Source organism: Myxine glutinosa, chromosome 7 (genome assembly GCF_964187855.1).
Source record: "Myxine glutinosa chromosome 7, kmMyxGlut1.1, whole genome shotgun sequence".
NCBI lineage: Eukaryota > Metazoa > Chordata > Myxini > Myxiniformes > Myxinidae > Myxine > Myxine glutinosa.
Window position 1 is genome coordinate 75,237,708 of NC_136267.1, and position 15,214 is coordinate 75,252,921.

General features: G+C 45.5%; 1 protein-coding gene across 1 annotated transcript in view; it reads right to left on the reverse strand.

The window, feature by feature from the left end:
• LOC137431330 (zinc finger protein 608) overlaps positions 1–13,936 on the reverse strand; it is a 1,424,803-nt gene extending 1,410,867 nt beyond the window's left edge. Inside the window, exon 1 of the mRNA XM_078781869.1 lies at positions 12,930–13,936. Within this exon, the coding sequence (XP_078637995.1) occupies positions 12,930–13,694 (765 nt within the window). The 5' untranslated portion in view covers positions 13,695–13,936. The remainder of the gene's footprint in view (positions 1–12,929) is intronic.
• Between the last annotated feature and the right edge of the window lie 1,278 nt (positions 13,937–15,214).

Consider the following 15,214-nt stretch of genomic DNA (forward strand, 5'->3'; position numbering starts at 1 on the left):
CAAGAAGAATTAAGGAAAAAAGGTATTAACCGAACTGTTACCTTTTTTTTCGTTACCTTCAAACTTAAAATGCTTGGGCATTCCCCCCAGTCCCCCTTCCATTTTTCTTGTCCTCCCCCATACTATTCCTTCTTCCCCAATATTGTCGCTCCATTCACGAAGGGTTATTTGTTACAATCTACTGAAATAGTTTTAAAGCTGCAGTCATTGCAAACAAATTGTACCTTTAACATTTCCTAATAAGAGAGTAAAGATTATTCATGAAAAAATCATGTGTACAGAGAATGATGAGTTTTTGTTTTTACTCGTATAATAACATTCCAGTGATGCAATGAATGTGACATGTGCAATGGATATATCACCCCAGGTATCCATGACACATAGCGGGTGGTGAATCTTTTTTTGATCAACTTATACTTTTTGAGATCAACACAGGCCAAAAGGTCAACATAGGCCAAATGTCAACTGCTTTTTTTCAAATTTCTAAAATCCTCAATTTTCATCCGATTGACTTGAAATTTGAATAAGATATACATGTCAGCGAATTGAATTCAACCACCAACTATTTTTGAGATCAGCGTGGGCCAAAAGGTCAACATAGGCCAAAGGTCAACCACTTTTTTCAGGTTTCTAAAATCCTCAATTTTTATCCGATTGATTGAAATTTGAATAGGATTTACATATCAGCTAACTGAATTCAGCCACCAACTATTTTTGAGATCAACATACACCAAAAGGTCAACATAGGCCAAAGGTCAACCACTTTCTTTTCAAATTCCTAAAATCCTCAATTTCATCTGATTGACTTGAAATTTGAATAGGATTTTCATATCAGCTAACTAAATTCAACCACCAACTATTTTTTGAGATCAACTTTGAGCTAGGCTGAAATTTTTAAAAGTTTGGGCAATAGCTCAAATGGGTGCTTTGGCAAAAACTGTACTTTTTATTTTTTGATTAACCAATTAATTGATTAATTACTTAATTCTTATCAATATATTAATTACTTATTTATTTTCTTTCTTTTATTGGCAATATCGCAGGCATCATTTGAGCTCGGATTCTGATATTTGGACACAACATTGAACAAGTGATTTGGCTATAAGGGGTATTATCGATTCATTGATTAATCAATTAATCCATTGGTATTTAATTTTTCGATTAATTACTTAATTTTCAAAAAGTTAGAGATTCAGATGAAACAGTGGTGGTTTCGGTATGCTATTAGCAAATTGATAAATAAATTAATTATTTTACGATTATTATTTATTTCTTTTAATTACGCAATTAATCAATCATTTATATTTATTTTCTTTCTCGCCTGGGCAATATTTCAGGCACCTTTTGAGCAAGGAAGCTGATATTTGGACAAAACAGTGACAAATGATTTGGCTATAAAGGGTATTATTAATTTGATATATGAAATCATTTAATTTTTCTACTAATTGATTAATTTTTTTTAAAGTTGCAGATTCAGATGAACCAGTGGTGGTTTAGATATGCTATTAGCCAATTGATGAAGAAATTAATTATTTTACGATTATTACTTATTTATTTTAATTATGCGATTAATCAATCAATTATATTTATTTTCTTTCTCGTCTGGGCAATATTTCAGGCACCTTTTGATCAAGGAAGCTGATATTTGGACAAAACAGTGACCAAATTATTTGGCTATAAAGGGTATTATTGATTTATTGATATATGAAATAATCGTTTAATTTTTCGACAGATGAATTTAAAAAATTTTAAGTTGCAGATTTGGATGAAACAGTGGTGGTTTAGAATTGCTATTAGCCAATTGATGAAGAAATTAATTATTTTACGATTATTAATTATTTATTTTAATTACGAAATAAATCAATTAATCAATCAATTATTGTACACCACTCCCTCCCAATTCCATCTCCATGTGCTGCACAGCGGCATCGCCGGGTGTCGAAGGCACCCCGGCAATGTCGCGCGCTGGAGGAAATGTTATTTATTTATTTGGCATAGGGGCCATTCTTTGAATGTAGCTCTACTTGTTTGTGACATATTTGGTGGCCCTCTTCTATTCCGCGGTATTTGTATGATGCTTCATTGTCGAGCTCCTGCATTGTTGTATTTGTGTCAATTTTTATGTTGTCCGTTTTTGTTGGTCCACCTTGTATGAATGTTTACTTGGCACACTTTCCTCGGCCAAATTCCATTTGAATGTCCTCAGAGTACTGTTTCACTAATTTGAGCTGTTCTGCCAATTTTTCATCGTATATTTCAAAGACTATTAAATCATCCATGTAATGTATATGTGTCACCTTTGTTTCTTTTGACATTCACTTATTTGATGTCAAGATATATCCATGTCTTTGCTCAAATGGCTGTCTCCCTGGAAGATCCCTAAACGTATCTTCACTCCTGGTGTTTCAATTTTTCCTTCCATGTGCCGAGTAGTGAGCTTGTTGGGATGAATGTGCCGGTGTGTGCCCTGGTTTAGAATAGGTGCACCGTGTCCCTGCATGTCGTAAGAGGCGACTAAAGGGTTGGCATCAGGAAGGGCATCCGGCCATAAAAACATTGCCTCAAAAAGGGAACCATGATGATTGTCATGGGGCCTGCAAGGCTAACCCCTGCTCTACCAGGGAAAATGGCCTTAAAAGGTCTTCTTCCACGTGCTTCAAAAGTATCACTGGGTGTCATGTCATGTGTCATGTCATGTTAGTGTCATGCTTTCACAGTGTCAGTTTTTCTTCCAGTGTCTCAGTGCTCTAATGTCAATGTGGTATTCCAAAACTCCATTGCTTTCTCTATCAGTTTGATTATTTGTGGGTTGATCTTGTACAATTGTATGCATTTTATCATCCATGAATGTGGGACACTATCAAAAGTTTTTTTTGTAGTCTGTCGATGCTGTGAATAATTTGGTTCTTGTATTGCAATTTTCGACAATGGTCTTGCTTAGTAGTAGGTGGTCTATTGTTCTGTAGCATCGTCTCTTACATCTGTTCTGTACTGCCTCTAGTGCCTCCTTCTTGTGTTAGGTGATGGTATATCATTTCTGTGATGATTAGCGCCAGAAGTTTGTACGTGTACGTTGTTGGTAGACATGTTATTTGTCTATACTTGTGAGGTAGTTGGGTTTCTTCAGTTTTTGGGATGTGTGAGGTGTTACCTATTGTGAGCAACTCATCCAAGTTCTCCTGCCCTTTTATAAGTTTGTTGAATGCTCGAGCATAGTGATAGTGTAGAGCATCTAGTTGCATTAACCAGAAGTTTGGAATTCCATCTGAGCCTGGGCTTTTAAAGTTTGGCATTTTCCTAGTTGATTTTTTTTTCTTTCTTAAATATCACTGTGGGCATTTCCTTTACATGTTGCTTTATTTCCTCCAATGTTTGGATCCAATCCATCTCTTTGTTGTGTAATTTTGGGTCCTCATAGATTCCTTTCCAAGTTTTTTCAAGTTTATCTTTCTCGGGGGGCTTGACACGTTTTGCTTTTGTTTCCCTAGTTCGTGCGAGAATATTTTCGAGTTATTTTCAAACATGCGATTCTGTTTTCCCCCTTTGTTGACTTTGTCATTTTATTACCTCTGTTACCCCTTTTTATTACCTCCGCTACCAAAGGTGGATGGAGGTTATGTTTACACCCCTGACTGTGTGTCTGTCTGTCTATCTGTTTGTGAACAAGATATCTCAAAAAGTTGTAGACGGATTCGGACGAAATTTGGCAGAGATGTAGCGTATGTGACATGGATTAAATGATTAGATTTTGGTGAAGATCCGGATTCGGATCCGGCTACTAGAATTTTAAAGTCATTCTTCACCATTGGGAGATTGGGCCAAAAACGATACAAAGCAGGATATCTCGAAAAGTTGTGGACGGATGATTTTGATTAAATGTGATTCTGTATTGTGATTTTCTGGTCTACTCTGGGGGAAAAAATGTAAACTCTTCACCTGGTGGAGGTATGCTCTCTACTGAGTGCCGTTCTAGTTTTTCTTGTGATCACCTCTATTTTGAGTTTGCTTTCAGTAGCCATGACCTCTTGGTCTTTCTTTCAAATTTTGTATTTGTTTTTTATTTTTTGGGATTCTCCTCATTAGCTTTGGGCTTCAATTTCCCTTTGAAAATCGATGTATTTGTCCTGTTTATTTTCTTAGTTGCTGCCTTTGTCTCCAGGATCCATTTCCATGGTGATGCCTGTTCTCTGTCTGTATGGGCTGGTTTGCTCTTTTTGCGATGTTGTGTTCTTGTTACTTTTTCTTGTATGAGCAGTGACACTGAAAAGCTCATGGTGTTGAGTTCCTTTAGTGGGGATGATTTTGGTACCAATCGTTGAGTCCTTTGTGAGTTCTCCCAACCAGAGTTTTGGCCGTCGGCTGTTTTCTATCTTGTATAGTTGTGATATTTCCCCGAGTGGTGTCAATCTCATCTCCACTATTTGGTTTGCCAGCTCTTCTGCTCGTCTTTACTGTTCCTCATCATCCTCATGATCTCCTTAACCCATCTGTTGCCCTCTGTCCTTCTGCCTGTTATCATCCGCCATTCTCATTTTCATTCACTCCATGACTGTAAGTCGGGTCTGTTACCCTTATATATTCGGGTGGTGCTGTGTCTTCTCCCCCTCTGTCTCACCTCTCCTTCGCTGCTAGGTCCCCAGTCACTCTGGCCATTTGGTCCCGTGACGCTCGGCATACCAAACCCTTGCTTCATCACGCAGCCCCTGCCTGAACACCAATGCAGACACGTTTCCACTATCCCTCTTCAGCTGGTCTGATTTTATGGATTTTTAGACATACCAGACTTGGTTCTTTTGTCATATAAAAATTCCATGATGTGCCAAAAACGTTATCGAATCACTAGAATGTTAGGCAAGTGCCAGTACAGTTCAGTAAGTCATACATTCAAAGGATTTGACCCCCTCTTCTCTGTGTTTTGTACATCATCGCATGGCATGGTGCAATGATCAGGTGTCCTGAGGCCTCAAAACGTGAAATGTGTTTGTTGAGTGACGAGTCCTGATACGCACCGTTCCAATCTGATGTTGGCAAGGATCTGGGATATGTTTGAGTGTCAAGCGCTTGACAGCAATGACCACAAAATCTTAAAAGAACCAGGAAGAAATGGTTGAGAGAATTCCACCGATGACTTATCAAAAACTGATAGCAGCTGTTAAGAGTAAGTTCCCGAGCTGAGGTTAGGCCTCGGGGTGGTGAAACAAAATGTTTTTTAAATAGAAACACAGACCAAAGTTATAGTTATGCATCGCCAACAAAATTATGTACATCCCACAACTTTTGATAAGCTAGAGTGTGCATATTTAACAAGTTACAGTAATAACATTGCAATAGTCAAACTTTCTTGGGGTTGATGTGCTTCTGGACAAGACGCAAACACACATTGTAAATTCAGCCAGCATTGTGGCCACCCGGCCAAGTAAATAATGAAGAAAGTGAACAGGACGTTCCATAATAAAAAGGGGAAAAAGCTTTCCTTACTTGCATCACTGGTAAAAAATGCTTCGGTGCTGGCTCTCAGTCTTAGTCATGTGGAAATTATTGCTTTATCGTTTTATTTCATTTTTACTTGGAACCATAATGGCCTCTTTGCTCTTTACAAAACGATCAAAAACCCACATCAGTGCCAATGTTATTCATGCATTCTCAAACATTTTGTTTTCTTTCTTCTCTGAAGTCTCACAACAAAGCCCTGCAGTGGTTCAGCCACAGGCCAACAGGCAGCACTACGAATGAGCCGAGACCTTTTCTGAGCACCGTGTGTAATGTCACAGGCTCATGGCAGGGGCAAATATTCTTTTGGAAGCAGTTTCTCTTGAAAGCTACAAAAAACCTGTGCCAATCATTCGAAGGTCTACACGTCGAGATGCAAATGTCAAATGTATTCCACATAAACATAGCATCGCAACACCCACTTTACAATATGCATATAGATCCCCCCCAAAGTACAATAAAAAAAATCAACCTGATGACTAGTGAGTGATGAGTCAATACAAGGGAGAGGGAAGTGAAGAAAATTGAGGAAATTAAGGGGACAAGTGAAGACATGAAATGGATTGTACTTGAATGAGAATCGAGGAGGAGGGAGTAGTCGAAGGGAAATAAGTTTAAGAGGTGAGAAAAGGTAAAGAGGTTAGATATCCCCTTTTTGCTGTAGCTAATACAGTACGCAGATGAACATTCAATTTCTAAACAGCCATAACAAGGAAGGATGTGCAGCAGCAAATCTAAATAAGAAACACAAATAAATATATAAATAAATAAATGCAGTTGTTTAGGTAGACAACATACACAACATCAATTGTCCATGGGACTACAGACATCCCAAGACACAACAGCATCACCTATAGCATCCTCTGACCTGCAGACCAAGCCCACCCATCAATTCTCTCCCTGACCTCCTTCCTATTCCTCCTCCATCGAGCTGTGAACAAATGGCATGAAAGCCGTGGTCTGGTTTCATCACAAAATGACCTTGTAACACAGTTCGCTGCAAAAGCAAATGGAATCCACCATTACATCAATAGCAATACATCTCATAACGATGTGGTTTATGAGACAGTTGGTCGGCTTGGAGGGAATAACAAACTGTATAGTGTACACGTTACAAACGTTGGTAGAACAAGCTGAATAATGAATGGCAGTGGGAGGAAAAAAAGGTTTCTGTGTATAAAAGCTGAGCTTCCACGTCGGAGTATCAGAAAACTCCTCTCCAACAAGAAAGCTACCAAGACAGCATGCAACCCAGTGCTTTCAAACTGGAGACACATGGGAAACGTGTTAGCAAGAGAGCACCAGAATTCACATGCGCTCTAAACAGTCTTCCTTCAAGCATGTCAAGGATTTAGAGCAAACCTGCCTTGTTCACTTCCAAGCACAACATTTTCCCATCATTTTAAATCATACACTTCACTCCAATGATGCAGAACTCTTTTGAAACCTCTCTTTTTCTCCACCATTTCATCATCCACAAATTACTTCTTGCAACAATCTTTAAAACTCGTGGCAGAGGTTGTACATGCATACATTACAAGGTGGACAAGAACCTTGAGACACAGCCGACAACTTTTGTAGTACCGAGGACTCAAATGTGGCGCGATCCTTGTCCACAAAACAACCACTCAAATCAGATAAACCACTGTCCGGGAATTTGCTAGCACGTCCGTTACGCAGATGCGTGTCAAATAGCTCGCTTGGAAAAAAAGGATTTTTGAAAGGTAATGATCAGGATATGGACAACAACCTCCAGTAATCTCAGATGGGCACAAGATAGCACTCCAATGAAGGAAACACAAGTGCAGAGACATGTTTTCTCCAGCAACATGCCATCACTGATTAACGATATCGGTTTTGATTCAATGTGGATTCAAAATACACATTTTCTTTTCCAAAGATGCTGACACAGAACCAATTCAGCACAGCCGAGTCATTCCCAGGCAGGATCTGAAGAAATTGCTTTTCAGGGTTGAGAGATGAACACACACAAGCTTTTCCATCGACTAAGCGGTGAAGCCTTCTCAAAGAACACAGGCTCTGAGCTACTGGATCATCACCCCAAGGGCAATTGCAAACAAATATCAAGTGCTAAGTCTTCTGTGCTGCCATGTCCCGACTATGCTGTAGTGGCTTTCATCCCTGCAAGGAAATGATCAGTTTTGCTGGACAGTCATCAGCTCTGCTGAGCTTCCCTACCCAAGCAGGCCTCATTAGGCTGACAAAGGTGATGGTTTACTCACTCAGACAGAATAAAAGAATATACTAGCATGATCACACATTTTGTTATTTAAAGCGATAAATCCTGGTGTTGGCTTAGCGGTTAGGGTGCCGGCTTGGGATCCTAGGATCCTGGGTTCGAATCCCGGTCGATCACTGAATTAACGCCAGGGGGGTTGATTCAGCCTGTCATCCTTCCGAGGTCGGCAAATTGAGTACCAGCTTGCTGGGATGAATGGTCCCGGTGTGTACCCCGATTTAGAATAGGTACACCGTATCCCTGCGCATCGTAAGAGGCGACCAAGGGTTGGCGTCAGGAAGGGCATCCGGCCATAAAAACATTGCCTCAAACAGGGAACCATGATTGTCATGGGGCCCGCAAGGCTAACCCCCGCTCTAGCGGGGAAAATGGCCTTAAAACGATCATTCATTCATTTCATTCAAATGTGATTTTCTTGAAAACAACATTGCATTGCTTATCTTTTGCATGCTTTCAAAATCTGAGGATCTTGAAGAGGCCTTCTCACTGTCACCATACTGATAGCGAGTTCAGCACAGAAAGCAGTTGTCAAACTGCAAAGGGTCCTCCATCAAGTGTCGAGTAGCTTCGGTGTTGAAACTCAAGCCTGGAGACGAGTTTAATAGCTTTCAGTCCCAAACAGAGGTTGGACTATTTTAGAATTTCTTTCTTTTCTCTCTTCTCTCCATATCATACTGTGCATATAGCATCCCTAAAATGTGGACGGTACACCACCATACTCATCAGCTTCTCCTGTAAATGTAACATCGGCCTGTTTGGTCGTACCATATCTGAACCTGTGGATCATGATGCTGGGATCCTAGATTCAAGTCTAGTGTCGATTTTTCTCCTACTCTCGATGCCTGGTGTTGGCTTAGCGGTTAGGGTGCTAGCTTGGGATCCTAGGATCCTGGGTTCGAATCCCGGTCAATCGCTGAATTAACGCCACGGGGGGTTGACTCAGCCTGTCATCCTTCCGAGGTCGGCAAAATTGAGTACCAGCTTGCTGGGATGAATGATCCGGTGTGTACCCCGACTTGGAATAGGTACACCGTATCCCTGCGCATTGTAAGAGGCGACTAAGGGTTGGCGTCAGGAAGGGCATCCGGCCATAAAAACATTGCCTCAAACAGGGCCCCATGAGGTCATGGGGCCTGCAAGGCCAACCCCCACTCTAGCGGGGAAAAATGGCCTTAAAACGATCATTCATTCATATATTCTCCATGCAATTAATGTACAAAGTACACTGACATCTACTAATGTCTTTGTCCTTTTTGGTGCAAGCTACTCCCATGATCTGAAGGTTCAAGTTGTCAGCAATGTCAAATTTTCATTTGGCAAGTCTCAAGTCAAGTCGAATGCTGCAAGAATAGTCTGACCTAAGTGTATTTTTGACACAAGTCATACAGCCCTGTTCTGTTGAAATTGAGAAGCCGATGCACTTTGACCGCGCTCCAGAAACAAAGGGGAGCCTTCTCGTCACATCCCACCAGAAACACTGTGGCAGCAATGAAACACTTGGAGTGGTGCTTACAATTAAACCTTTGCTTTTCATTACACTCGGCTTTCGGGCACGCAGAAATGCAATACGCTTGCGGAAATGTCACCGTTTAAAGTAGCACCAAATTACATTGCAGCAACCAGAGATTACCGCCTGCATTAACGAAACAGCATTGATACAAGTGCTGTGTGGCGGACGATAGCTTTATCACCGCCGCATGAAGGTCACACCGGGACAGAAGTGTCAACCAAACTCAGCGAGTCATAAAACCGGTGTTTGCTGGAGTCAAATAAAAAGCAGATATTTTTACTGCACGATTTACATTCACAGAAAGCTTGTGAACTATCAGGCCTGCATTTCAGGCATGGTCAAATGAGTTCTGGATGGCTTCAACTGCTACTGCTTTAACGATTGAGGTTTCAGAAACTTTAATCTTTAGCAGCCTGTGAGCTTTTGGTGTTACATTCCAAGCATACAGAGGGCAAGTGCCCAGTAAAAACAAATGTGCCGATTCAATGTATAAGGACTCCGGCCGTATAAGTGGCAGAACGCAAAATTAAAACTTTTGCAAAGAAACTAAGAAAACAATCTTATCCACACTTCATGAGCTGGCTGGTGAAACAATTGCTTGGAGAGGTCAATTTTCCATTGAAGTTCTGCCAAGTGAAGAAGAAGGAGAAAACTTTCCTTGGCATCAATTGAAATGTTTGGTGGTTCATTGGCTCATGTTGAAATGTGGTGCTTCGACTTTAAATGGAGACACAACGGCTTGTCGAATTCCTAACGAGTCATGCGCGCTTCACAAACAGGGCCAGAAGCGATCATCACAAAGGGTCGGAATTTGTAACGGTTACCATTCCTGGGGCAGAGGGACATAAAGAAGATTCTCAACGGGTGGCGATGAAACGGTATTTACAAAGAAACCCTTTCGATCAAAAGGCTCGCTCCGTTGATGGGAAGTGTTATTTGACTGCCTCAGGAACCTCATGGGATGACGGCAGGGTCACCAAGACGGCATGCCGGCTGCTTCATTTTACCTGGCAGCTAGCCGTGCTACCGTGATAAAGGCGTGAGAGCACCTGAAATTCGAGCAGATGAGCTGCTCGTCACGAATCAGACCTTGTGAGACACAAAGCAATGCACCAGCTCTATATACAGGTCAATGGTTGCGTTAGCACACGCAGTTGACAGCCCTCCAGTACAAAGCATGGAACTGGGATAATTAATGGCTGTTCTCCAGAGAGAACCTTGTTGGAGGGAAATAATAAATTTAAAAAACCCAGTAATATTTCAAACACGAACAGTTGGCAGCCCTGCGCGCACACGACCTGCGCTTTGTTCTCCGTGACGCAAACAGTGAACGATGCTCTTTTGGGCAAGCCTTGCCCTGTTGAGTTAGTCCGAGCATCATCCGCACTTTTCTTGGCACGTCGCCATTGGTGATTCTATACATCACAAAAGATTGCGATGTGGGCATACGCTCGCCACGTTCTTTTTCGCCCAGAGGTGGAGGGGGCAGAATACCAAACGCAAACCAATGCAACATTTACAGAGCCGGTGGAGAGAAAGAAAGAGGGATTGCATGTCGATAGTTCCATCATACACCTTTTCGAGACGCTGGATTTACAAAGCCAGACGGCGCCCCCGTGGAATTTTCCCTTGGGAGATCTCTGCCGGCACACAGCGAGTTTGTGAGAAAAGGTCACCGGCAGAAAGCGGGCGTTAAATGGACACCGAAGAGTGCGACATAGTTACCGTTTCATGGTTCACAGCGGTGCCTATAAAAGCAGCCCCGATACTACAAGGGTTAAATAAGGTGACTTCTGAACGGAGACAAACAATGAGGAAGGAGCAGTGGCTACATTTCCACTCGAGCTGGCTCAATGGGCCATTGACTGGCTAACCCTAGCATTGAGACAGCGCCACTCCAGAGATGTGGGTGAACGTGTGCTCAATTAGCCTCTTTGGCTACACGCAGCAAGCGGAGGGCTCGCTGGCAGAAGGCTTTGTCTCTCGGAATGGACGCAGGGCCTGGGAATTAGCAATCCTTCTCTTTTCTATCCGCAGGTCATGCAAAACGAACTGGGACGACACCCAACTTGTTCGAGATGACCAATACAGTGGAAACGAGACATCATTATCAGCATAGAGGACATGAAAACAATGTCGACGTGTCAGAAAATCTTTCGGTCGGACGATGGGATGAAGTGACTTCGTGGGATGATCATCCAGATAATAATTTGTCCTGAGATTATCAACAATTTATGACAGATTCTGGAGACGTACAATTGAACGTTTGCTGGATTTCTGCCTTGTGGACGTTTTTAAGGACATGGCATCATCACCGACTCAAAAGATGCAATTTTCTAAACAGCAGCCTTTGTGCAAGTTGTGCAAGATCTGCCAGACCCCGTAACCAAGATGTCCACTCGGTTCTAATAATATGACTGCAAGAAACAGAACGAACCGAAACACAAAACGGTTTGGATAATTTCTCATGAAAATTCAACTTATTGCGCAACACGAGTCCAGTCTTCACTTGCAATCCCACTCATAAAAAAAAACAAAAAAAAAAAACATAATGCAACAACTACCATTGCAAGGGTTATTAAGAACAAAGACATCCCTGAGATCTGCAATCACAAAGCCTCGAGCACGATTACATCAAACCGTTTTGTCCTTTGTACATATAATGACAATTTCCATGTCGGTCGAAGAACACACAAAGATACTACTTGGGATTAACCGACACAGTGACACCATGGTGAGTACAACCATCATTTGGGGTGTTTCTGGGTTGCGTGACGTCACAGACCTCGCCCACAGCACCTCGTGGTTTATTTATTTATTTATTTATTTTTAAGAAATTGATACAGCGAGCCCTGGAGGCGCGATTTAAAGGTTCAATTTAACGCCACCCAATCCAGACCCCACTCCCACCATAAAAGGGTTTGGATAATTCCCACCATAAAAGGGACGGACACACCCATGAGGATTGTCTTTACAAGCATCGACCTGCGCTCCTGACACCTCGCTGGGAAGAAAACACGCAACGAATAAGAAACATCCGAGGGAGATAGATGGGTAGTGAGACGGAGAGAGATTTATACAGTCACCTTGGACGCACGAAACAAATAAATGTCCTTCGGGCCGCTCGGAAGGAGTTAAAACTTTACACTTGCTTATTCTTACCACTTGTAAGTATCGGGGAGGAGAGGAAGAGCGTGAAAAATCGGCTCACTTCACCAAACGCGCTCGGGAATGTGAAACTCACACAATTCGATCAGCTGGGAGGAGGGTAGGGGGGAGGAGGGGGGTAGCGGAGGGTAGAGGGGTAATGGATGGTAGAGGGGGGTAGAGGGGTAGCAGGGGGTAGGGGAGGGTAGAAGGGGGGTCGGGGAGGGTAGAAGGGGGGTAGAGGGGGTAGGAGGGGGGTAGAGGATGGTGTAGAGGGGTAGACGGGTAGGGTGGGTAGCGGGGGGTTGAGGAGGGTAGAGGAGGGCAGAAGGGAGTAGAGGAGGGCAGAAGGGGGTAAAGTGGGATAGAGGAGGGTAGAGGGTGTAGCAGAGGGTAAAGGAGGGTAGGGGAGGTAGAGGGGGTAGGGGAGGGTAGAGGGGGGCATAAGGGGCAGCGGAGGGTAGACAAGTGTAGCGGGGATAGAGGAGGGTAGAGGAGGGGCCGGGGGTGCACCAAACTTACTTTGTCCGTCTTCGGTCTCTTGGCGGAGTGCGCTTCCTCCGGAGGACCCTGTACGTCCTCGTCCTTGTCGGCCTCCATCGCTGTACAGTTTCCCAGGAGCGTGGCCTCCAGCGCCGACTTGGCCACTTCGGGAGCGCGGCCCTGAGCAGCATCGCGACACGTTTGCTGCTGCTGCGCCGAGCTAGGTAGAGCCACAGCTCCTCCGGTAGCTTGTCCCTTGTCCTTCTTTCCTCTGGAGCGTTTCTTGCCTCCAGATCGACTCGCCTTGCTGCCGCCGACGGGCGAGGCTCTCCCGACATCTCCGAGAGCCGGACGATCCTGCTGCTGCTGCTGCTGCTCCTGCTGCTGCTGCTGCTGCTGCTGCTGCTCCTGCTGCTGCTCCTGCTGCTGCTGCTGCTGCCCGGCGTCTTTCTGGCTGACTTCCACCATTGCGTCCCGGCCGCTTTTCACGGCCTTTCTACGCTTCGATTTGAGCCCCTTGCCTTCGGAGCTTTCTTGCTGCTGCTGCTGCTGCTGCTGCTTCTGCTGCTGCTTCTGCTGCTGCTGCTGCCGCCGCCTGCGCTGCCGCTGCTCCTGCATGGACAACCCGCTAGCGAGCGCCTCGCCCTTGGCCAACTCCTGCAGCTTCTGGCGATCCTTCTCGAGATCGGCGTCCAGGTCGATGATCAGATCTCCCACGCCGATCTCCCAGTCGTCTGCGCTGTCGTATCCGGCCGCCTCGGCGTCCGCTGCAGCCCCGCTTCCCGCGCCGCCCGCTGCTGTCATGCCGCCCAGCGCGCTGCCCGGCGCGCCTCCGGGAGCGCACCATCAAAGGCAGGGCCGGCGCGGGGACGGCCGCCTCCCCGCATCAATCCGCCGCCTAACCGACCGCTTCCTGCGAAGAGTCGTGAATAGCGATCGACGGAGCTCATCAATAAACCCCCGCGGGCGCCGGTGCGCCTCGGCCGCGCTCGGGCATCAATGTCATTATCCACACCGAGGGGCGTGTTATCGCTCGGCGGAGGCGCCGTTTACCCGGCGAAGCCCGCACGCCGCGCTCCCGGAGCCCCCTCATTAAAGGCGAGATCCGGCGCGGACGCCGCGACCCATAAAAAGGCTAAAATCCGCGTGCGCGGGGATTCAGGAAGAAGAAGAGTCCGCGCGAAGACCGCGATCCGCGCGCCTTGGGGTAACCTCGCCGGGGGTGTGTCTCGCGCTCATGTTATCAATAACAGGTGCGCCTGTTAGTGTGGATCGTGGGCGACGCGACATCGCCGATCGTGTGGATATGTTCGAAGGGTCGAAGCGCCGTGAATGGCACGTTACTGCCGGTTCTTTAAGCCGCAGCTGCCGTTATTAGCGCGAAACGTCCCTCTTTGCCTCTTCCGGACCCTCCACGCCCCTCGGGCCATCGACTCGCCCAGACCCCCAAGCCCCCACCCTCCCCTCCCACCACCGGCCCGCCCGGCGCCCCTCGGCCTCACCCCGGCGCGGCTTCTTAAACAAATGCGCCGAGAGTTTGAAATCCGCGCGGGTTCGCACGAGCAGCCGTGATGTGGACCGTTCATCGTGACGTCATGGTGTCATCGCCTTGTAGTCGCGTGTGCGTCTCCGACTCTCCACGTTACCCTATCGGTCGTTACATGCGACGGGAAAGTGTGACGATAAAAGCGATGCGATCGTCATTTAAAGCAGGGAGTCCTTTGTTAGGAGCGCTGACGTTAACCGTCTCCCTCCTCCCGTTCGCCACCCAAGGCACGCGACACGGCCCCGTTTACCAGTGCACACGCCCGCGGTAGCCCGGCTCGCCCGGTTTGGGTCTCTTACCACGGGGGATCCGCACCTGTGACCGGAGGCGGCTCCGCGGAAGGCGATGCAGGACAAAGGGCCGCGCACGTGTCCCTAGCCCCTCCCCTCCTCACTTATCACTCAGCTCACTCCCAACGCCGGTGATCAGCACCTGTGTAGCTACCTGTTTCGCAGCAACTTAACCAATACCCTGTACTCAGGTTACCCATGCACCCAACTTCCCTGGACAAATTCTACAAGTGCACCGAACTTTCATTCGACGATGCCCCCAATTGCCCCCCACTTCCGAGTAGTCAGGTTCGGGGTTCGTGGGGGGTTTTCGTGCGTGTTCTGGTACAAAATCACCTGCAAGTTTCAAATCGTGGAAGAAGAAACCAAATCGCATTTCACAAAGGTGCCCCTTACTAGGTGAGCCCACGATGGCAGCAAACATCCCCGCAGGTAGAAGTAGAATTGAATAACGGACAGAGGACAGGTAACACTACCATCGATGCATC